The sequence below is a fragment of the Mastomys coucha genome, unplaced genomic scaffold (genome assembly GCF_008632895.1).
Source record: "Mastomys coucha isolate ucsf_1 unplaced genomic scaffold, UCSF_Mcou_1 pScaffold17, whole genome shotgun sequence".
Classification (NCBI taxonomy): domain Eukaryota; kingdom Metazoa; phylum Chordata; class Mammalia; order Rodentia; family Muridae; genus Mastomys; species Mastomys coucha.
The window spans coordinates 244,266-268,090 of NW_022196899.1; the positions used below are offsets into that span (position 1 = coordinate 244,266).

The following is a 23,825-nucleotide window of genomic DNA, read 5'->3' on the forward strand; positions in this document are numbered from 1 at the left end:
AACACCAAGAGAGGGCAAAAAATTCAGAGACACACTCCTTCTCATAATCAGGAATCCCACAGAAACAGCACACAGTAAACCATAATACATATAACCTGGCACAGACCCATGTAGGCCTTGCGCATTCTGGTTCAGCCCCTGTAAGTTCACATGAACCCTGGAGAGTTGACTTTGAGGACCTTGTCTCCTTCATTCCCTCTGGTTCTTACATTCTTTCCACCTCCTCTTCCAAGGGGATCCCTGAACTCTGAGGGGAGGAATTTGATGGAGTTATCCTATTTAGGATTGAGTATTTTAAGGTCTCTCTCTCTCTCTCTCTCTCTCTCTCTCTCTCTCTCTCTCTCTCTCTCTCTCTCTCTCTCTCTCTCTCTCCTTTCGTGATATAGCCCTGGCTTTCCTGGAACTCACTCTGTAGACCAGGCTGGCTTTGAACTCAGAAATCTATGGGCTTATGGGACCAGACAAATGCACACCCATGTATACGTATATATTCGTTGCTTTTAAAAACGTATTAGATGTTCCACTGTAGCTCAGAACAGTTCTGAGAAGTGAGAAGCAGGATAAGAGAAATATACTAATTCTCTGACATTATGATACTGATATTCTCTATGTAAAGATGTATTTATGAGCCAATCCATTTGTAGTACAATTAGAGGCAATAATAGTGGATGTTTTAAATGCATTTTAAAAATAGTGGTAGTTTGTTCAACTCTAGGCTTTTCTTGAAGGACAGATGAGAGATGACTGGCTTTGAATGCTCAAGCAGATCCATACAAGACATGAGAAGTGTTCAGGGACCTCAGAGTTAGCTTAAATACCCGTGTGGAAATGTCCAGGAAACTTTGAAAAGGATAGTTGATGAAATCAGATTTCAAAGAACACAGAAAGGCGGCAGGGGTGTAGAACATTGAACATGTTGGAGGCCATAAGGGGCAGTGGGCTGAGGGTCATTATGGGTAATGGTGAAATAACTGGCTTTATGCTTTCAAGCCCCAGTGTATTAGATGGACAAAGGTCACATGAAGTAGCCTTCTGGTAGAATATAAGCAAAAAGGAGTTCAGATGAAGAGTACGAAAATTAGATAGAATGTTCTCCAGTAGTTCTTGGAAAGGATGACCATGTTAGGTAAAACCTTTCACCTTTGCCATACATGTCTTTCTTATGTATTAAATGTAAATGGTAATGAAATAACTCATGGAAGACACCTAAAACTTTATCTCTGGTGTGGAAACACTGGCTTCTATGCAGAGGGCAAAATGAAGCAGAAGATCTACTAGGGAAAAAAATTCCAAGTTTTCTTTTCAAGTATTGTGCTTACTAGACATCAAAATGAAATGCTTACATAGGTTTTATGTCTTTAAACCTGTACTCTATGGTGTTATCATGGAAGAAATAAAATTTGAAGATTTATTTTATCATTGAATTGATATCTTTTGTCATGAGATTTCATAAGCTTCCCTTAAGAAAGGTGGTAGTTAAGGGATTGAGATGAACCACAACCCAAAATTAAACGATCAGAAATAGGAGACAGAAGCCGAGGAGGATGCTCTCAGCACTTGAAAGGAAAACAGTAATAAAGGAGTCTCTGTAAAGCAAAGAATGACAAAGGAGCAAACGGTAGACAATGGGATGAATAGCTGCCTGTACTAACTTCTCTCATCTTTCTTTAACAGACAGTTCTGTCCCAGAGACCACAAGTATGAATACCACCGACAGTGGTGTCAACTGTCTATGTGCCATCTGTGGTGACAGAGCAACAGGAAAGCACTATGGGGCATCCAGTTGTGATGGCTGCAAAGGCTTTTTCAGGCGTAGCATTCGGAAGAGTCACGTTTATTCCTGCAGGTAGTAGGGTGCTCATTTCAGCAAAATTTTCTTTCTTTAGTGTCTAAAGATGGCATGGGTGATGCGAGGATGGTTAATTAAGAGCTTTCATAGCTCTGTAACTCAGAACCAAATTGACAAGCTTCAAAATAGTTCATGGTTGCATGTGCAGTTTATATTCATATTGGTAGTTCCATTCTGTAAACAATCTGAGATTTGTAAATGTGCATAAAGAAATTCACATACCTACTACCCAGTTTAGAGCAATATAGTGGAACACTCCAGTGGACACCTCCCTGGCCACTTGTCCTCAGTAGCCCAAAGGGAACTACCATCTAGAGCTTGGTGTAAATTTTTTCCTTGTGTCTCTTTATTGTTTTATCACATGTTCATACGTCATTACACATTGTTCTAAATCTGTTAAAATGGCTTCTTAAAGTGTGCAGTTTTTTTGTAATCCCTCTTTAGGGTCTATACATCCTGGATCTTTAGCAACAAAAATTTAAAACTACAGATGACTTTGTACCGTATGGGTTTCAAATGGCAAAATTTAATTTTCCCTTCAAAGTAATTCTCAGGTTAAATTTTACATTTCCAACAGGGTTGTGTCTAAATCTTACTTAACTCATAAGTCCATGCATTTCTACTAGTCTTTTTGAAAGTACCTAGTCAATGTCATAGCTCAGCTTAAGTTTAGGTATTTATTCTGATTGGTTTCTATGATAGTCTTTGAATATATATTGTTTAGGTTGAACTTGGGCTGTTGACTCAAATCACTGAATTTTAGCTGACGGAACTAAAATCTACTTATCATTGGTGGTTATTGTTACTATTCGGTTGAACTGGGGATTGAATTCAGGGCCTTCCACATGCTAGGCAAGTACTCTATATGTCCAGTCTTGCAATGCTGTTGTAAGAATAAGTTGGACATTCGAGAATTCCCAATCTGTTAACATTTGACTGTTCAAGGTGTAATCAAAGTTAATATGTAACTCCACAAATATCTTACCTTGTGTTCTTTTGTAATATTTGCAGGGAGTTTGATATCAATTGAAAAATTGTAAATCATCTACTTTAAAAGTTTGATAAAGTAAAGAGCATTTAGATGGTATTGGGTATATCCACCTGCCCATCCCATAGCTAAAAATGAGGTGTCTCCTCTACTAAACATGTTTTCTCTATGGTTACCTTACACACTTAGAGTTCTTCACATTAGCACCCGAAGGAACAAAGCAACCCAGAGGTGCCATTGTTTGGAGTCACGTGCACTCTTAAAAGTGAGACACAGCTTCATGAAAAGTGACAGCTACCATGGAATATGATGACTTGTACTTTCACTTTATTGGGGGAGTAGGGAAGAATGACCCCCAGAGCAAGTTCTTGAGGTATTCTATTCCCCAGAAGCAGAGGCAAGTGGGAATTTGTGCCTTCACACTATGTGTGCTGCCCACTAATTAGACTTCTATAAAGTTTTGATATCTAGCAATCTCTGTGGTCTTTTTTTTTTTCCTTCTGGAAAATACTTGTTAAATGGATGCAAATTGAGAGGCCATATCTTTAAAGTCAAGATTACTGGTCTCAAATGCAACTATTACTTAGACTGATAAATTCTAACTTGACTTCAACAGTCTTGCTGCCGATGCTGGCTTTTCCCTCCTAAAGTACTTAAATATTCTAATTTAATACTATTTATAGCATGCTTTCTATAACTTCCATCAATGTTTCTGTGTATTTGGTAGATTGAAATTTCTTGCCGGGCAGTGATGGCACACACCTTTAATCCCAGCACTTGGGAGGCAGAGGCAGGCGGATTTCTGAGTTTGAGGCCAGCCTGGTCTACAGAGTGAGTTCCAGGACAGCCAGGGCTGTGCAGAGAAACCCTGTCTCGAAAAAACTAAAAAGAAATTTCTTTTAACTGCAAATATAGACAACATTTATCCATTCTGTACCCACATCAATATCTTGAGTATGTTAAGAATGCCATGGTGTATATTTCTTCTTTCCTTTTAATTCAATTAATATGAATTAAATGTATTCTCCTTGTGATTTTCGGTCACATGTTCTCCTTTTCTGAGTATTTTCAGCCCCATATTCAAAAGAGTGATTTGCATTTTCTTACTTTAAGAGTATAACTAACGTAGCTTTATTCTCACTCAATGTTGTGTCTTGTTGGTAAATATTATTAGGTCACAAATCACATTGTGTTATCCTCATCATTCAATAATTATCGGCAACAAATGAGGCAATAGCAACATGTGTAGCTAGGAATTCACATATTAGCATATTCAGAATTGTGTGACTATTGCTACCATCAATTAAAACCAGCCCTTAATTACCCTGTAATGTAGTTTCTAGTAGGGTGTCCTGCAGTTTTCCTGGATTTATTGCAGTGTAAGGAAACTCTTAATCTATTCTCTGTTACTATAGATTTACCTCTCTGAATACGGCACTACATGACCTTTGGTATCACCTTCATTTGGAAGAGTTTTCAAGGTCCATCAGCCTGTGTGTCTGTGTTTCATTCTAACTTATTAATAAGTAGCATTGTTCCAAGGCATGGGGTTTTATCTGATCATCACTCAAACAGTTTTCATTTCTCTCAGGTATATACACACCTTGGAATTGCTGTGTCCTATCTGCAGCTCTGTGCTTAACATTTAGAAAAACTGCTAAGCAGTTTTGCAAAGTAGTAGCAGCATTTAATATTCTAGCCCACAGGGTATAAGAGTTCCTTTTTTTTATTACGTCTTCATCAATACATGTATGTCATCAACTCTGGGCTTTTTAAGGGTATAAAAAGTCATGTCATTAAGAAGTTACATTCTTATTGGTTTTCTCAATAGTGCACAAGTTGATATTTACAGTAAATCTTAATTTAACATGGAGTCATTAAATTTAATATAATAAAAGCATTTAAAAAGAGAAACCACACAAGTGTAATAGTATGAATCATGAGCCATTGCCCACCATGCTGAAATCATGTACCAATAAACACTTAATTTTTTTTTATTTTTAAAGATTTATTTATTTATTTTATGTATCTGAGTACACTGTAGCTATACAGATGGTTGTGAGCCATCATGTGGTTGCTAGGAATTGAACTCAGGACCTCTACTCGCTCTGTCCTGCTTGCTCCAGCCCCTCTCGCTCTGGCCCAAAGATTTATTTATTATTATATGTAAGTACATTATAGCTGTCTTTAGACACACCTGAAGAGGGTGTCAGATCTCAATATGGATGGTTGTGAGCCACCATGTGGTGGCTGGGATTTGAGCTCAGGACCTTTGGAAGAGCAGTCAGTGCTCTTAACCACTGAACCATCTCAGAAGGCCATGTGAGTGACTTTTCAAGAAAAGATATTTATTTATGTACCACTGAGCATTAATTGAAAACACTAAAATTTTATATGATGAAGATATTAAAGCTAGGCTTGACTTTTATGACTTATAATAGCATATCCTGGCCCAAATGATACAGTCATTCAGTTTTAATTTTTTTTTTTGCATGACTATCTGAGAAGTGAGCTGTGTATTTTCATGCAGGTACCAATCTTGAGATGTTCAGTTTCTCAGGAAATTATTTTATACATGCTTTCTATTGTGCCTGATTTGACTGTAATTACTTAAAGTCTGATTGTTTCTTTATCTGCCTTTTTTGATAAATGATTGTTTTGTGTGAACTAATGTCTGTTTCTTGTTACAGGTTCAGTCGCCAGTGTGTTGTTGACAAGGACAAAAGGAATCAATGCAGATACTGTCGATTAAGAAAGTGTTTTCGAGCAGGAATGAAAAAAGAAGGTAATAGTAATAATAATGATGATGATAATTTCGATTATTGATGCAAAGGGATAACTGTGCAAACATTCTCATTAATCACAATAACCTGCTTAGTAAGTTATGATTTCCCTCAATCTATTAATGGAAAAACCTATCAAAGAGTTCCTAGTTAAAGAAGTTAGCCTAAGGATGCGCAGTTAGTAAGCGGAGGAAGTGGTGTTTATCTGTTCTGAAAATTGACACCATCCTCTCCATAGGAAAAATCCATGCAGAGATTAAAGACATGGATGTACTGTATACACACTTTTCATTTTTAGGAACACCTGGGTATCTTTACTTATCTCACAAGCATCAACTACAAATCTTTTTTATTTTATTTTTTTATGTATTCCTCTAAATGGACATTTCTGTTTCCTAAACACTGTTTTAGATACTGACTTCTGAATTGTGACCATAATTGAGAAGATAATCTATATCCTGAGAAACTCATAATCTATTCAATTATAGAAGTAATGTAGATATGGTATTCAGTGTATAGCAGTTTTACTGTTGCCTGTTAGGTTATCTTATTTTATCTCTTCTCAGTCTGACATGATTAGAGACCACTGTCCCAAACATCTGGCAGATTTAGCAGCTGCAAGACTTAATACCTGTATTTTGTTGTGTGTTTGTCATATGCAAAGAGCTATTTTCGACAAGTATATTACAAGCACACAAAAAAAGTTAAATCACATCACTGCAGAAGCATAAAATATACTAAGTCGCTATTTTTCTCTTAACTTAATTTAAAAATGTGGAAATTTTGTTAGCTTCTATTGAATTGTTAATATTAGTAGAATACTACAAAAGTAAAATTCACTACATTAAAGAAGCAATTTCTCCTTTCAAAACTAATTAGCTAGTGTCCTAAAAACTCCGTTAGGTAGTTCATAGGAATAATTATATAATTTATTAAAGTCTTTTTTACTTATTACCTGAAATCAAATCCTTGCCTTTATAAAATTGTAAACAAAAACAAGTTTGCATTTCCCCTTTGAGTCTGACAATTTATGAAATACCTTTAAAAATAGTGAACTTACATTTTCTCCTGTTCATAAAATGATGGTTTAAATTTACTAAATAGATTGGAAAGTAACTGTTGAGTTTAAAATTTTATGACTCTAACTCTTCAATAAATAATATAGCTTAATATCAATAGAAATGAAATGGAAACAAAACCAGGAATTTATGTAAAAATTACACATGCTTATGTATCATAAACCTATGCAGTGTTTTTATAAAGTTTGATAATCGGAAACAAACTTATAAAAACAGAAGAACATCTTTTTACTTCTATATATTTCTATATAACTGGAAATAACAAAATAAGCTACTAGTTGGTGTGATTTTTCAAAATAAAATATTAAATATTTGACTTACCCTAAAAATCTCTCTGTTTTTGAACAAATGCCTACTACTTTTTCTGCTAACTAAAGTTGGTAGACTTGAGTCTCTGTGACATTGATGTGGAAATTGGTGGTTTTCTTTGTTTGGAGACAAACCTTAATATTTTTGATATCATGATATTTTCCAACAGACCGGAGTAGAACGTTAACCTAGATAAGTGAGGGGCTCTCAGCCATGTCTTCGTGTCTTTGGTTAATGGAAGATCATTTTATGTTCTCATGTTTGAAATTTAACTTCGACATCCAATTTATTTAATTTTACACGAATACTTATGCAAATTTCTGGGGTAAAACTTCCCTTTTCTCTTGTTTAAAACTTTGGTTTTTCAATAGTTGTTTAGTACATGTGTACTCTTTCCTCTCTAAATCAAGGAAGCAAATCTACCTTTCTTTTGCCGTCATTTTTATATAATGTGAGGAGTGATTTCATCTTTCTGTAAAGCCAGTATTCAGGCTTCCATCTTCTAGGGATATATCTCAGATTATGCAATGATCTCTGAAGCTAACACCTGTAAACATTGCATTCTAAAGGGTCACAGGTTTATTTAAAACCATCTTAACTTGTAAAATTGACTTTCCAGTCTGGTAGTATTTTGTAGTTAGGATCTATGGCTCACATCTTTCAACAGTGACTATGGTTTTATCCTTGACATGGCCAACCCAGCAGGCAGCATTCTTTGTTTTGCTACCTTACTGTTTTATTAACTGTGAGAGAATAGAAAACCATCTTAACAGAAACAGAGCATGTCAAAACTGGGCGACTCAACTGTTCCCAGCATTTGTGTCATCACAAAGTCCGAGCCACCATATTTTATGAGCTCTTGAGACAAGCTTAGCTATTCCTATCTTTCAGTTGGGTTTCAAAGTGGTTCAAGAGGGGAATAATAAGAAAAAAAACCCCAGTTTTCATTTCTATATTTTGAAAGACTATATCTGAGCTTCCATAATTTTCCTCATTTCCATCTCTATACTGTTGCCTGTGTTAGAGATCTAATGAACAACTGTGGTTTTCTCTCTTAGCGGTGCAGAATGAACGCGACAGAATCAGTACGAGAAGAAGTACGTATGAGGGCAGCAACATCCCCTCCATAAACACTCTGGCACAAGCTGAAGTGAGGTCCCGCCAGGTACATACCACGCCCCAACATGGCCTCTGCAATAGAATCCAGTGTCTGTTAATACAGAGCGCTGGCATTGTGCTTACTGCTAAAGTTAACAGAGACAGGCTCAAAAGCATTCTTTTGAGAGCAGTAGGAGAATGGTTGACAGCTTGGAATTTTGGTTCTGAATATTTTTTTTTTTTAAATAAGACCCTATCTTTAAATGGAAAAAATGAAGTTAATCCAAAGTGTAAGAATTGTTTGGAAGCTTATTTATGAAGTCAAGTAAAAATATAACATAGCATGTTGTTTTAAAGTAAGAATATCAGGTGTGAAGTTAAAAGGATCAATCATGCATTTTTACACACTGAAGACAGTTCATTTTAGCATTGACTTTAATGGAAATGTTCAGGGTGTTTGTCTATGACAAGGCAAATTATGAAATAGCCAAGCAGTTAATCAAGTCCTCTAAGGAGGCAGAGAGTCTACTTTCGTTCTTGATTACACAGGAGTAATGTGATGAGGTTGACATCCCATTATCATCGCTATTACTGGGAGATTACTTGATGGTCCAATAAAACGTTTAGAGCATGGCTTGAGGGGAGCTGTGAAAGAACATCGGGGTTCACACGACAAAGGCACACATGCACACACACATGTAATACAAGAACCTATGGCTAAATTTGACTTTATAAAACTTTAATTAGTTAGAAAACATTGTAAAGTATCATTTTTATTTTCATAGTCAAGAATTTTACACAATTTTAGAATAATTTTCACTGTGTTACATATTTCACCATTGCCGAGTTTGTTTCTTAATTTTGGTTTGTTTCTTAATTTTAATCTTATGGCCTTCTAATTTTTTAGCTTCTTCTCTAAATGTTTTCCACCTTTTATCAATTTATCCACTAACTTTTTTCCATTAAAAACCAACAAATTAAAGATGGAGAACCTTAATGAAAATGATTTTTAACTAAAAATACAATTATAGTGTTTATTTCTTGTAGTAACTATCCATTTCATTATGTAGTCAGTTTGAACTACAAACCTCCTCCAAAAACTTAACCTCATTTACAGACTTGGTATTTAAAATAAAATTCTTCACTCTAAATGTGTATTTATACACTCATGTTTTCCATTTAGCTTTAAACCAATAAAGATTTTACTTCTCAAATCAAAAATGTCAAATACATATGAAATTACTATGATAAGGATAATTCTTCCTTCCATGCTATTTATGTTATATATTTATAGGAAATAGAGGAATTGTTGGCTATTCAGTGGCTTCAATTATAAATTCATATAATATTGTGTTAACATTAGATTTCAGCCCCAAGCCCCAGTGCCGGCACTGACATAAACATTAAGAAAATCGCAAGCATCAGTGATGTTTGTGAGTCCATGAAGCAACAGCTCTTAGTCTTGGTGGAATGGGCCAAATACATCCCTGCCTTCTGTGAACTGCCCTTGGACGACCAGGTATGACGTAGAGGAAATTATGACTTCCTTGAAGAGCGACTTTGATATTTGCCAAATTCTTGTGCTCTTTGATTTGATTTGTACCTGTAATGCATTTAACTATTAGACAGTAATTGAATTATTACTGGAAACCAATCACAAGGTCTTACCTGATCCTTTTACCTTTTTTACTCTGTCAAGAGACAGAAGTGTCGTTTGTCTGTTGTCTATTGTCAGGATCTAACAATTATGGACTGGCAAAGAGTTGATAAAGACACTCTTCTGCAGTTTTGGAGTTTAGGCACTTAAATTAGGAAGAAAGGTAAACAGGAAATCTACACTGTCATGACATTTTCTGATTATTAAAGGAGCAAATAGTTCGCAAACTAGAAGAAGCCAAGAGTGATCCGTGGTGTCTTGAGTTTCCTAAATGTACTGAATGAGATTATTCAGAAATCCTGACAACTCCTTGATAGAAACTAAAGAGAATATGTTGGTGTCTTTGTGGATCTTTCTATAATTAACATGTAAGGGTTTTTTTTTCTTCATGCTACCAATTTTATCCTGGCATTTATTGCACTGAAATATAGAGGTAGCAAAAAAATATCTGTAAATTCCATATCTGAAATCTACCAAGAAAAAACAAGTAAGGTAGAGTCTTCTTTACCTAACATATGCATTTTTAAACTTGGCATATTGATAATAAGAAATTTTAAATAATAATTTGAAACTTAGATTGTTTCATTAGTATTTGAAGATTCATTTGTATTTGACTCACTTTGAGCTGTTCTTCCTAAATGATATACACCTTTTTGTAGATGAAAATACTATTAAAATTTCCACTTCTTTCACATTGAAAGAATTAACCACCCTAAGAATTCAACACTGTATCCTCATAGCAGTGCTGTCACTGGCACAAGAAAACCATGCCAAATAAAAAAAAAAACAAAACAAAACAAGTATGATTATGTAAAAATTAAGGAAAAGGGAAATATGCATGCATCAGAAGGGAATAAAATCACTATAGGGATATAGTAATTATATTTCTAAGAAGGTACTTGGTGACAGGAAAACGTTCCATGAAAACTGAAATCACCCTTACAGTATTTTGCAACTCCCTTCCTGGAGTGAGTCACAGTTATTGACATGTCATAAAGATAGCTTGGCTCAGATGACTGTGCCACAGTGAATAATGCTAAATTGCTAAAACCTTCCAGTCTCACCCCAAGCAATATAAGTAGGGCTGTGTTATTTATCAGCTTTATATTTTTATTATCATTCGCCTTTAAAACCTGCTGACTTATATGTAAAGACAATGCTCGAAATATTGGGAAATCGGTGCTTGGCAACTATGTAAAGAGTCTTTGTTTACTTCACATTCATATTAACAGCATAACATTAGTGGTTATGGTTAGTGAATACTGGTTATGGTTAAAGCACTGAGGAGTAAACACTCTCTTTTTTTTTTTTTTTTAAGGAAAGGGAGGGAGAAAAAGGGAGGGAGGAGAGGAGGGGGAAAGGAGAGGGAGAGAGGAAAGGAGGGAAAGAGGGAGGGAAGGGAGAAGTGAGGGGGAGGAAAAAGAGAAGAAAAGGAGCAAGCAAGAGAGAGAGGGAGTCTAAACTCTCCAATGTAAGCTCAATTATGGCATTCCATTTAATTCTTTTATTTTTATTGGATCGTTTACTTACATTTCAAATGTTATCCCATTTCCAGTTTTCCCCCCAACCCTGGAAACTCCCTATCCCTTCCCCCCTCCCTGTTCCCTGCTATGCACCCACTCCCCTGCATTCCCCTACACTGGGGCATCGAGCCTTCACAGGACTAAGGGCTTCTCTTCCCATTGATGCCCGACAAGGCCATCCTCTGCTATGTATGTGGCTGGAGCCATGGGTCCTCCATGTGTACTCTGGTTGGTGGTTTAGTCCCTGGGAGCTCTGGAGGCTCTGGTTGATTGATACTGTTGTTCTTCCTATAGGGTTGCAGACCCCTTCAGCTCCTTCAGTCCTTTCTCTTACTCCTCCATTGGGGATCCTATGCTCAGTTCAATGGGTGGCTGCGAGCACCACTGCATTTAAATCTTTTAGGGGCTCTATGGTGTCGGTGTTATCTCTGTTTTACAGTTCCTGAAAGTGGACCCCGGTCCAGTTTCTTCCATCCATAAATTCACAAGATGACTATTCATTAGCAGACTACTGGTTCCAGTTGGGTTCTGAGGGGATCCTGCGGTAAAAGTGCAGATTGCTTCACTGGTATCATAAACTTTGTAGTCTGTTTGGGAGAGAGGAACAGTAAAATGAATATATACAAACTATGAGTCTGTTGACTAGGTAGAGGTAAGCTCAATGAAATTCCATGAAATGGAACATGGATGTGTGGGAGGATAAATGAGGGTGGGATGAAAAAACTTGATGATAGGAATCCGAGAAGACATCCTCCAAAGCAAGAATGACAGGGGCCAAAGACAAAGAGGAATACCTGAGCCTATGGGCACTGCTCAGAGGTTGTCAGGCAGGCTGTGAACGGTGAGTGAGTGAGATAAACCAGGGACAGAGCAGGCGGGAGGCAAAAGAAGTAATGTCTACTCACCTCATGTCACATGTAAGGCCACAAAAGAGGAACCTGGACTTGATTTTTAAGGACAGTCTGAAAGCACTGAGGTTTTGTAGCAGAGATGTGCTCTGTACATACGAGTGGCTTAATCAAAGATGCTCCAGTGCTGGGGAACTGACCGAGAAGCAAACATCACAGGCGGTTGTGCTCGAGTAGTCCAGGAAACCAGTGACAGGGTGGAAGCCACAGAGAAGGAAGGCAGTGGGTGGATTTGGTTTAACCCTTTAATGACCATCACCAGATCCCTGAGAAGTTAAAGAGCCCTCCGCATAGACTTCATATTGGATCCAAACAATCATATTCGGGTGCTGGTAGCATTTACTACTGAGCAGAAAACCTAGGAGAAGCACACATTTGGCATGCGCTATACTTGTCTTGATTTCTTCGGTTGTAAGTGATGAGGTCCAGCATTGGACTGAGTGCAAGCATGAAACTCGGTCCAGTGTTTACTGCTGCAAGTCAGATGCCCAATCAGATTTCCTTTTCCCCATAGAAGCCTGGGGTTTGCTCTGTTTATTTAATTTATTATTTGTAGGACATTTTGTTTGTACATATTTCACCATTTAATTCTAAGGACTAAATTTGGTATTTTACTTTTTATATGAAAGCAGATGAAATGCAAACCTATTAGTACATATGTAAGGTTAAATAGGGGATCAAGGGAGCAGGCACCACACTGAAGTATAAACTCAAGCTGCTCCCTTCTGTTTGGCTTAAAAACAAAAGCTCTGCTTTCCTCTGCTACCTCAAAAGCAAATAATTCTGATGTGCTACAGTAGAAACCTGGAAAGTCTAATCGTTATAAGTGTGCATGATTATTTTATGTCAGAACAAAACAAAACTTAAAGGGAGTCAGGGTTAAGAAACATTGCAATCAGACTTACCTTGTACTGTCTTTTAATTGTTATATTTTTTTATAATTGCTTGTTAACTTTGCAAACTTTCCTTAAGGTGGCCCTGTTGAGAGCTCATGCTGGAGAACACCTACTGCTCGGAGCTACAAAGAGATCCATGATGTATAAAGATATTTTGCTTTTGGGTAAGATTTTTTTTTTTTTAAAAGAAGAACTTACAAATATTTTATGTTTTTAATAGGTAAAATTTACTCAGCATGTACAAAGGATCCAGCTCTTAGGAAATGGTGCTATGATTTTCCAAAGTGTATGTTATTCATTTTCCTCCCTTAGCTCTAGTGTGTTATGGGTATTGTGTATGTGCATAGTTTGGTATAGTGTGTGTGTGTGTGTGTGTGTGCTGTAGTGTGGTGTTCATGTTTATAGTGGTGTGTATGTTTGTGTGTGTGTTATCTTTGGAAGTCATAGGACAGATTTCAGGAGTCAGTTCTCTCCTTCAAGTAAGTGTGTCCTAGAAATGGGAATCGGGTTCCCCTGCTTGTTTGCAAGCATCTTTACCCACTGAGCAATCTCGCTGGCCCTATTTTTCTTTGTTTTGTTTGAATGTAAGTTCAGAGTGATGTGATATGATAAGGGAAAAAACACTGAAATTTTAAAATGTAGTACAGACTTGGTTTCATAATCCTAATGTTGACTTCTGCCATTTATATGACCAAATAGAAGTACTTTCCTGCCCTTTCAGAAACTGCTTAGCAAGCGATTTTACACACTTTTCAAGAAACATATTTATTTCTTGTTCGTAAAATATTACAAAATGATTATATCAAAACTGGTGGCAATGCACGAGAAAATCTGGTAAGTAGAATTGTAAGCAGCAGCAAATGTAGAATATGGTTATAAGGGCAAACAGACACGAGAAGGGTCTTCGTTTTCACGAAGAATGGTCTCTCGGCTGGCTCTGTCCTGACTAACTCAAAAGATTAGGTGTGGAGCGATATTTTAGTTCCAAATGTAAACCAACAGGACGCACTATGAGTGTAGCTAATATTTGTTGACGGCTCTGCTCTAAGTGCATTGTGATAACATACACTCTCTTGCTTAATCACTGAAATAAAACCCCATCTCCCTGCTAATTCTACGGTGAAGAAATAGAAGAAGGGAATGTTTTGATCCTGATGCAAAGCCAGGCAGCCTATACTTGAAATTCTCAACCATAATGGGATCACAGAATGTGTCCTTGATTTCAGCTAAGCATCCCCATTGCACTTGTCCCCAGCACTGCAGATACTGTCCTCATTAGAAATCTCTTCCCAATGTACCCTGACAAACAATGCATCTAATTCCTCATTCTTGGTTGTTTTTTCAATAGTAGCTAGGGCAATTGTTTGACATGACAGGGTAACATGAAGTAAACTACATGCAATGACAGACATGTTAGCTTGTGTGGCTGTGATAATGATTTCTTTTTCTACTTATGAGTTTATACAAGCATCACATTTGTACACTTTACATACATATAATATTTTAGTCCTTCACATTATCAGGAAAGCTGATATGCAAGCTGGGAGAAAGGTTATCATTGCATAGATACTCTGACTCATAGTCAGTCACCTTGAAGATTCTTGTGCTAACTTTCCAGACCTTTGGCAGAATATCTGAAATAATCAACTTAAAAAAGGGTGAGGTGTTTTTGTGGATTCCAGTTTCAGAGGTGTCACTTGGCCTTGTTGCTTTGGGCCTGTGACAGAGCAGAACACCATGCTTGGCATGCTTGAAGTACTTGGGAGAGAACACTACTCATTTCAAGAAGAAAGAAGAGACACAGAATAAGGCTAGTCTCTATACATTCCCTCTCAAGAACTCTGTAGCCTTTAGGGCTACAGAGGTGGCTCAGTGGTTAAGAGTATTGACTCTTTCATCAGAGATTCAGGGTTTGATTCTCAGTAACCACATAGTAGCCCACAACCATCTGTAATTCCAGTTCTAGGAGACCTGGCACCCCTTTCTAGCTCCTGTGAGTACCAGGCATACATATCCTGCACAGAGAGACATGCATGCCAAACACCCATGCATATAAAATAAAATCAAATAGACCACACTTTCAATGACATAAGCCCCTCCCTCTGGGCCCCAGTTTTAAAAGGCTTCACCATTTCCTACTGATGTTGTATGTTGTAGTTTGTAGTTCACAAATTCAGTACATAGGCCTTTCGGGAATAGTCAAGATTCAAACAGTAATGATCACCTACAGTGGGGTAATTAAAAACATAATTGTTCCTATAACATCAGGAAATAGTAATCTAGATTTTAGAAATTACGGTGAACATTTACCATATTATAGCTCGAGAATGTCTAAAGTAGAAAAGTCTAGCAGAATTAGGTGGCCTGGCTCAATCAAGTTTCAGAACTCCCTTAAATTCAGTTCAATAAATTGTTCGAGCCACTTCTGTTTAAAGAAACCGAGTGTCTCAGTTAGGATTTCTATTTCTGCGATAAAACACTGACCAAGAGCAATCGGAGAAGGAAAGGTGCAATTTGCTTACACTTCCATATCACTGTTCATCACTGACGGAACACAGTCAGTGCGGGAACACAGCATGGCAGAAATCCGTAAGCAAAGTCCAGCCACGGAGGAGTGCTGTCTATGGCTTGTTTGTCATGGCTTGCTCAGCCTGTTTTCTTATAGAACCCAGGACCATATCATCTCAGGAGTAGCACCACCCATAGTGGGCTGGGTCTGCCCAGACCAATCACTAATTAAGAAAACGCCCGACAGGTGTGCCTACAGCCAGCTCTTACAGAGGCATTTTCTCAATCAAGGTTTCTTTTTTTTTTCAGGGGACTCGAGCTTGAGTCAAGTTGCTATAAAATCCAGGTGGCACACCTAGGCAAAGCAGGCTAGGAAGATAAATAATTAGCTAAAGTTTTTTTTATGACAGTTGTCAGGAATTAAATTCAAATCGCCTAGACTTATGTAAAGTCAGATGCTACAGAGCGCACCTATAGGCCCAGCACTTTCATCAGGAGAGGGCTGGCGGGGGGAGGGAGATTCCTTGGATGTGCAGGGCCCAACCAGCCTGGCATCCAGCATGAAACAGCACAGATATCTTGTGGGAAACAAGGCAGGGCAGCGGGTGAGGTTGTCCTCTGGCATCTATGCATATGCTGGGTCTCTTACAGGCCCAGAGGCATGGGTCCCTCCTCTCCCACCCCACCCCCACAAATAAAACAATAGAGAGATCCATGGGGCAACTCATGACGATACGAATGCTATTTTTCCCCCTCCTTAAGCTTATTTAAACTGCATCTGGTAGGTTTTACTCCAAAAGCACCAAGGCACGCTGGTTTTAATCCACTGTTAATAAGGAGGATTCTTTAGGATTTGTGTTAAGCTTGTTAATGAGTGAAGCACTAATAGAGGCTGACAGAGGAAGGCTAATCATTATCGGTCGATCCTCCCCTGTCAATAATTAGCCGGTTATGAGTCTGTACTATTTTTTCTTATCACCAGTGACTGAGGCTGTTAAAACGCATGTGGGCACATGACTGTTACTGATTCTCTGATGGCTCTGACATCCTAGCCTCCCTAACTTAGGGCTAAGGAAAGCTCTTGTACGTGACCCAGCCCCCTTCCGTAAGAGACCATTTTGAACACAGCTACACAGAAAGGCAAACGATGTTGCACAAACAGTCCCGCGGAGAAGGAGGCCTAACTCTTCTTTTTTTCTTTCAGGAAATCACTTCGTTATTCACCGCAACAGCTGCGAGGTTGAAGTCAGCCGTGTAGCCAATAGAGTTCTTGATGAGCTGGTTAGACCCTTCCAAGAGATCCAGATAGATGACAATGAGTACGCATGCTTGAAGGCCATTGTGTTTTTTGACCCAGGTTTGTTTTCAAAATTCAAAGTTAGTATCATGAAACTTAAACCCCGCCCCCCCTTTCTTTCATCTTAGAGCCTTTACTCTCACACTCTCGTCTGATGATGTCCTATGGGTACCTATGTTTCTTCCCTCATCAGATGCAAAGGGACTGAGTGACCCTGTGAAGATTAAGAACATGCGTTTCCAAGTGCAGATCAGTCTGGAGGACTACATAAATGACCGGCAGTATGACTCTCGCGGCAGGTTTGGAGAGCTGCTGTTGCTACTGCCAACACTGCAGAGCATCACCTGGCAGATGATCGAACAAATTCAGTTCGTTAAACTGTTCGGCATGGTCAAAATTGACAACCTCCTTCAGGAAATGCTGTTGGGTGGTGAGTGTAGCCGGAATTATTATTATTATTTTTTATTTTCATTTTTTTGCTTAGCCTTAAGGTGTACATTACGACAAGGTGCCCCTTGGTCCAGAATTATTTCAACTTTGAAGTTTCCATTCCTCCTTCCTTTCGGACTTCTAAGAGGGCACACAAAATCTAATTTGTTCCATTTAGAAAGTTTACATAGCCAACGGGAGACGACGATCCTGGACATATTCAAATGCCAGTTTATACTAGCCTTTGGCTTCCTGTGTGGGTACAGCCTCTTTGACTTCAACTCTCAGATCCTTCCATGGGTGCTAGACAGAATCTATTCCCTGCTTGTAGGGCAATGAGAAGTATAGTGGGTTTTGTTTCTTTGTTTTTGTCTTTTATCTCTAGCTTCTTCTTTTTTTTTTTGTTTTCTTTAAAGATTTTATTTATTATCATATGTAAGTACACTGTAGCTATCTTCAGCCGCACCAGAAGAGGGCGTCAGATCTCATTACGGATGGTTGTCAGCCACCATGTGGTAGCTGGGATTTGAACTCAGGACCTTTGGAAGAGCAGTCAGTGCTCTTAACCACTGAGCCATCTCACCAGCCCTATCTCTAGCTTCTTTAAAATTCTGAGAAGAGAAAAATTGCTGCATTGCCCATATATGAATCAAATGGCTTTAAAATGAACATTTTGCTACTAAAGGAGTTAATTGACATAAGCTGGTACAAGAAGAGGGAGACTGAAAGGGAGAGTGGGAGGGAGACACACTCCAGTGTTGCAATAAATGTCAGGAATAAGTTAAGGAATCGTTATTTTATGTTCTGATTTAGATTAAATTTACTTGTAAAATCACTGTATTTATTTTTAGTTTTCTGGTCCTTAATGTATTCCTAATGATATCTTTCTGAAACAGAAGTTACTCCTGTTATTAGGGGGATTCTGAATACTACAAGCTAGAGGTAAGTGATTCTTGGAACTTAGCAACAGTCAGAAAACTCAACGGTTCCAGGAAACAGCATACCAGGTCTATTATTAATACTCAGCATAATGACATAAGCATCCATCTCTCCAGTGCACCTTGAGAGCCCATGTTGTCTCTAACGTGAAAGTTGTTCTCTCCATTTGCTTTTGGATTTTCCAAATGTCCTTTGCAAATAGCCATATTGAAACTGTCACTGGACATGTGCATCGAGGTGACTCTACAGTGTCTGCAACTGTCACTAATGCATGCATCTCTGTGTCTTCTGTAGGTGCTGCCAACGATGGTAGCCATCTCCATCACCCGGTGCACCCGCATTTGTCTCAAGATCCACTAACTGGGCAAACTATACTTTTAGGCCCCATGTCCACACTGGTTCATACAGATCAGATTGGTAAGAATCTGGGGAAATTTCCTACTGTAACTAACATCTCTTATGTTTAATTATTTGGGGGAAAGTTGTAATTTAGGAAACAAATTGTTAGTTCCCAGGAACTGTAAACATTAGGTAGAATTTTCTCTGCTGTACTTAGCTGTGCAAAACTGAAATACTCTGTTACTTACTTACTCTTTCTTACATATGAATTTGCTTCTTAAACTGAATATATAAAAACTTAAAATTTTTCTTCTCTGTAACTCTGGGAGGAATAAAGCTACTGCTTTGATGTTGGTGTAGGGCTGTACAAATAGCCATAAAAAATGAAATCAAACCAATAAATTATAATAAACAACAGGATAGTTACAGTTTCTACTGACCTTTAAAATTGGTAAAATTTTAAGACACTTTTTACTATAGATTGGAAATGTGCAGATAAAATGAAAAAATAAACTTGGAGTACTGATTTAGGGAGTTCTAAGGGATCAGAAACAGTGAGAACTAACAAAATAGAGGAGAGCACTTTGCAACCTTTCTCACATTAGAAGGTGTCATTGCTCAGGAGGTGGTGAGACCTAGAGGGATGGGGCCAATCAGTGGGATCTACTGAAGCCTCATACAATAGACAACTTTACCCAGAGCCTCCTACAATTTATCCTCTGAGGGTCAATAAAAGGTTGCTTGAGCAAAGTTCTCATGAGTTCAAGCTGTATACCATCACAAGGACAAGCCACACATTGCAAAACATGTTTTTCCATAGCGGCATATAAGGGAAGGTTTAAATATTTAACAGAAAGCAATAATAAGTAATCAGGAGTAAATTGACTGCTATCAGCTATCCCTGGGTGGAACACAAAAAGGCATTCCAAGAACAATTCCAAATTTTGAAGAAAAGTTTTCTTTTCTTCTTCTCCTTCTCCTCCTCCTCCTCCTCCTCCTCCTCCTTCTTCCTTCTTTCTTCTTTCTTCTTTGGGTTTTTGAGACAGGGTTTCTCTGTATAGCCCTGGCTGTCCTGGAACTCACTCTGTAGACTAGGCTGACCTTGAACTCAGAAATCCACCTGCCTCTGCCTCCCAAGTGCTGGGATTAAAGGTGTGCGCCACCACTGCTCAGCTAGAAGAAAAGTTTTCTTAAAGTCTTCTCACAAGCACTCAGAATTCTCTGCCCAGGACACCACACCTGAATTGTGTTCCGACAGAGAGGGAGCATCTTCCCTGTATGATGGTCTGTTTCACCCCTTCAAAAGCTTGAATCAGTCTTCGAGGTTTGATCTTGGCCATGTTCAGTGTTTTGAAGTAGCTGTGGAGATTTATTTATTATTACTTTTTTCCGTTACTGAATTCACTTCTGTTTTTTAGAAATCAAGAGTATTTTCCCTCACTTGCATGGACAAACATTTCTCCCTAAGTTTCCAGAGCCAGGCTTATAGCTTTGAACACCAACACCACCTGCTGAGCTACTTCAGCTATGGTCCCATGTCAACTTGAATTTCACTTTCCAGCATGATAGCTTATTGTTTTGTCTTTTTTTTTTTTGTGTGTGTGTGTATGTGTTTTTTTTTTTAACTGCCTTTCATCTTTGTTGGTCCATTCTCCTTTCAATTCATTTTTTTGTAAATATTTATCTGACTTCATCAACTTGGGGGAATCAAAGAAGAAGACAACTATCCTGTGTCATCTGCCTGAACTAAAGAAAAGATGACAGTGATCTAGCACAGACAGAAGACACGTTGTGATCAGTGGCTCAACACAAAGCCATCAGTTATTAGGTAGTGGTTTCTAGACGAAAAGTTGAGAGTAAAGTGTGTTCATCCAGGTATTCACAGAGAATTGTAATTATCATGGTAACTGGAATTATAATCACATTGTTGTAGTGCATTTTAACTAAGCCATGGTAACTAAAATTCCTGCATATCGTAATTGTGCAAAATGAGGCTACTTATGAAAATGTATTGTAAGTCGTTGGTGACTATGGTAACTACACATTAGTGCAGATTTAACGCAGGTTCTACTTTTCTAAGCTACTCTGGGGATGGAAATTCTATTTGACAAGGAATGTAGAATTGATTAGTTAATGAATTGCATGTTATGCAATCTTCATTGCTCTGGTGGTACTAGAAAGAAGCTATTGAGGAGCAAAGACTTGTTTTGGTGCATGATTTCAGCTTCTTAGTTCTCGCTAACCCCCAATCTACACGGCAAATGCTAAGACAACATAATGGGCAGGGCTTTGTACAGTAGGACCTTTCATTTCACAGCAGTCAAGAAAAAAAGAACAAAAAGCAGTAATAGGTCAGGAACAAAGAACCTTCCAGAGATATCCCCCAGAGATCTATTTCCATGACTTAAGTTCCCACCACGCCCCAAATATCACCAGCTTGAGATGTGATCCCACACGTGGTCTGTGGGAAATGCTTCATATCCAAACCACAAAATACTTGTTATGAATTTGTACCTATTAATCCCAAATTTACCTTTGATCTGTTGCCTTTGAATAGTAAAATAGCTAACTTACTGTATTGGCTTTCATTATTGTGATATAGTTTTATGCATATCTGCATTGCCTATTGACTATACAGCAGGCTTTAATAACTGTTCATAATATTGGTGCACCAGGATGCTCCATGTAATTGCACAATTTTGGAGTTCCTTTAGACTTTCAGCCTATGTGTGGCTGAGAAAGCTGAAGTCATAGGATGGCCTGTTACCATTTGGCCCCTTGAGAGATGAGTATTGATGAACATTTGATTGAGGGTCAGAGATAAAAAAAAAAAATTGGCAGCAAAAATCTATACATTTTAGAACTGATATGTTGTATTTATTATACTTTCCATTAGCAAATACTAATTGAAAAAATAATGGATTTATGACTTTTAAATAGATGTAAAGATTTTAATTATATTAACGCATCTGTTGCTTATTCTCATCCTCTTGTAATGCTGTTTCATTTCATAAATTTTAGAGTACAGACAAAAGAGAAGCCCAGAATCGGGCCAGAAGTTGCAGAATTCTGTCCGGAAACTGGTTATTTATAAATTCAGAGGTTGAAATACATTAGCAGCACATTAGTCATTGTAGGCATCAAAGGTAGCATTTGATAACTTGACTGTTCATAGATTCCTTCACCTTTAAAACACTAGAGTTCAACGTTTAAGAATTGCACTATCCCAATTGCTATTCCTTTTCTCGGCTCAGAACAACATTTATGAGATTTACTTGTAAAGGAAAATTTAGATTTGCTTGTGCTTGCAAACTGTCTCTATTATATGCAAAGCAAGATGTTAAACACATCAACTAAAAAATTCAGGGGTCTCTTGGCCTTTAGGGAAGATCCCTAAATTTTTAAATCTACTGTAAATGTTGAGGAATAATTAGAGCAGTAAATTTCCATATTTCTATTCAACCAAGCTACATTAAAAATGTCATTTTGAAGTAACTGTTAATCCATATTTAGCAGTAATATAAAGTATTAACGGGTACCAGCCAAATGGAGATTGTCCTTGTTTTTATAGATATTCTTTAAAAACTGAAAAGTATATAAAATTTATAATGTAAGCAAATACTTTATGCTAGTTATATCAAATAATTTTTTTTTGTAAAATTAAAGAATATCTTGTTGACTGCTTTATAATATGGTAAAATTTCACAATAGAATACTTTCCTACATAATAAAGTATTCAAACTACTTTGAAAAAATTATTCAATTCAATTTTTTATATTCAATTACTTTCTATTCAGTCATGCAGGTTTGCTCCTCACATTGACGAGGGAAGACCAGGGCTGCTCAATTGCAATAGAATTGTGAAGCAAGAGACTAGCATGTTATAGATGCTCCAGACGGCAGCTTGGCTGTGAAAACTCTCATAAAGCTTACTTTTCATATCATCTAGTATTATGAAGTAGTAGAAAGCAAGCCAAGTACATTTTCATTTTATATTTATATTGACTGCAGAAGTTATGAAGATTGTTTCCTAATATTTGAGGGAAATCACCATGCCGTGAGTTCTCTTTACTACTTTCTTTCTCCGGCATGTGGAGAGCATAGTATTTTGCAAATGCTATCATGAATGGCAAGAAACAGAATAGAGTGTTTAACATGCCCATCGATCATTGTTTAGCTGTGTTTGGGAGGAAGGGTGAGAATGCCCCGCCATTACCATGTCAAAGGCCCGGTAATTCATTATACAAATCAATACTATACATGTGACCTTTTATCCAAAATGCAATAATGTAGGACTTCGTGTGGTGATGTGGAGTGACTGCTACTATCATATCCAATTATCTGCTTCCTTTGCAGCAACTCCAGAAACTCCACTCCCTTCCCCACCCCAAGGCTCTGGACAAGAACAGTACAAAATCACTGCGAACCAAGCTTCGGTCATTTCCCATCAACCCCTCTCCAAGCCAAAGCAGCCGTGAGATGGGGCTTCCTTCCAAATGGCACTGCGTAAATGTGAAACCCGTTGGTCTTCGGATGTCTCAGGATGATACTTTTGTCTAGTTTAGGCATGGCTTATTCACGGTGCTGTTGTAAGATGGTATTCTATTTTCTTATTTGTAAACGTATTTTGTTTATTGTTGCTGTGAAGGAAAGCTTTCAAACGCAACCTATGTATATTTGTCTTTGAAGCTGTTATCTACTGTATTGTTTCCAGTTGTCCCCGCACTGTGCCTCAACCACTTATATATGACTTCCATTTTTCCATAATATTAATTTAAATCTGTAAATATTTGCTTGTTATGATCTGATGCAGAACTAAGTGTTCTTTTTTGTTAGATAAGAGATGCTAGTAAATATAAAAATCAATCAAGTTTTTTTTTTTTTAATAAAAACAAATTGTAAGCTTGAAGATTACAAAAGGATAAGCAGTGGCTGTGGAACAGAATATTTCTCTGATGGAGAATACATCAGAGCCTGCCGTGGCCGGCAAGAAACGTGCCTATGTTAAATTAAGAGAATCCGCCACATTGTAAAGATGGCAGGATGTTTTCTGCAATGTGACTGCATTTCAAAAGGTCTGCTAAAGGAAAGCATGCTGCTTCTTTTAAGTTAGCGTATAAGCCAAAGGAAAACAGAGAAATATGAAACCATACTTCAGCCAGAAGTGACATTCACTTCTTACTCTCGGGAAATCCAGAAAGACACCCATTCATTGGAACTTAG

The 23,825-nt window shown here is 37.7% G+C and overlaps 1 protein-coding gene across 2 annotated transcripts in view; it reads left to right on the plus strand.

Moving 5' to 3' along the window:
* Positions 1-23,261, plus strand: part of Hnf4g (hepatocyte nuclear factor 4 gamma) — a 124,008-nt gene extending 100,747 nt beyond the window's left edge. The window contains exons 2-10 of one of the 2 annotated variants that reach the window (XM_031376235.1): positions 1,675-1,846; positions 5,528-5,622; positions 8,067-8,173; positions 9,470-9,625; positions 13,167-13,254; positions 16,803-16,955; positions 17,089-17,325; positions 18,558-18,680; positions 22,959-23,261. In XM_031376235.1, the coding sequence (XP_031232095.1) occupies positions 1,701-1,846; positions 5,528-5,622; positions 8,067-8,173; positions 9,470-9,625; positions 13,167-13,254; positions 16,803-16,955; positions 17,089-17,325; positions 18,558-18,680; positions 22,959-23,080 (1,227 nt within the window). In that variant the 5' untranslated portion in view covers positions 1,675-1,700 and the 3' untranslated portion in view covers positions 23,081-23,261. The remainder of the gene's footprint in view (positions 1-1,674; positions 1,847-5,527; positions 5,623-8,066; positions 8,174-9,469; positions 9,626-13,166; positions 13,255-16,802; positions 16,956-17,088; positions 17,326-18,557; positions 18,681-22,958) is intronic. The other variant, XM_031376234.1, reaches the window with a different exon arrangement.
* Positions 23,262-23,825: the final 564 nt, after the last annotated feature.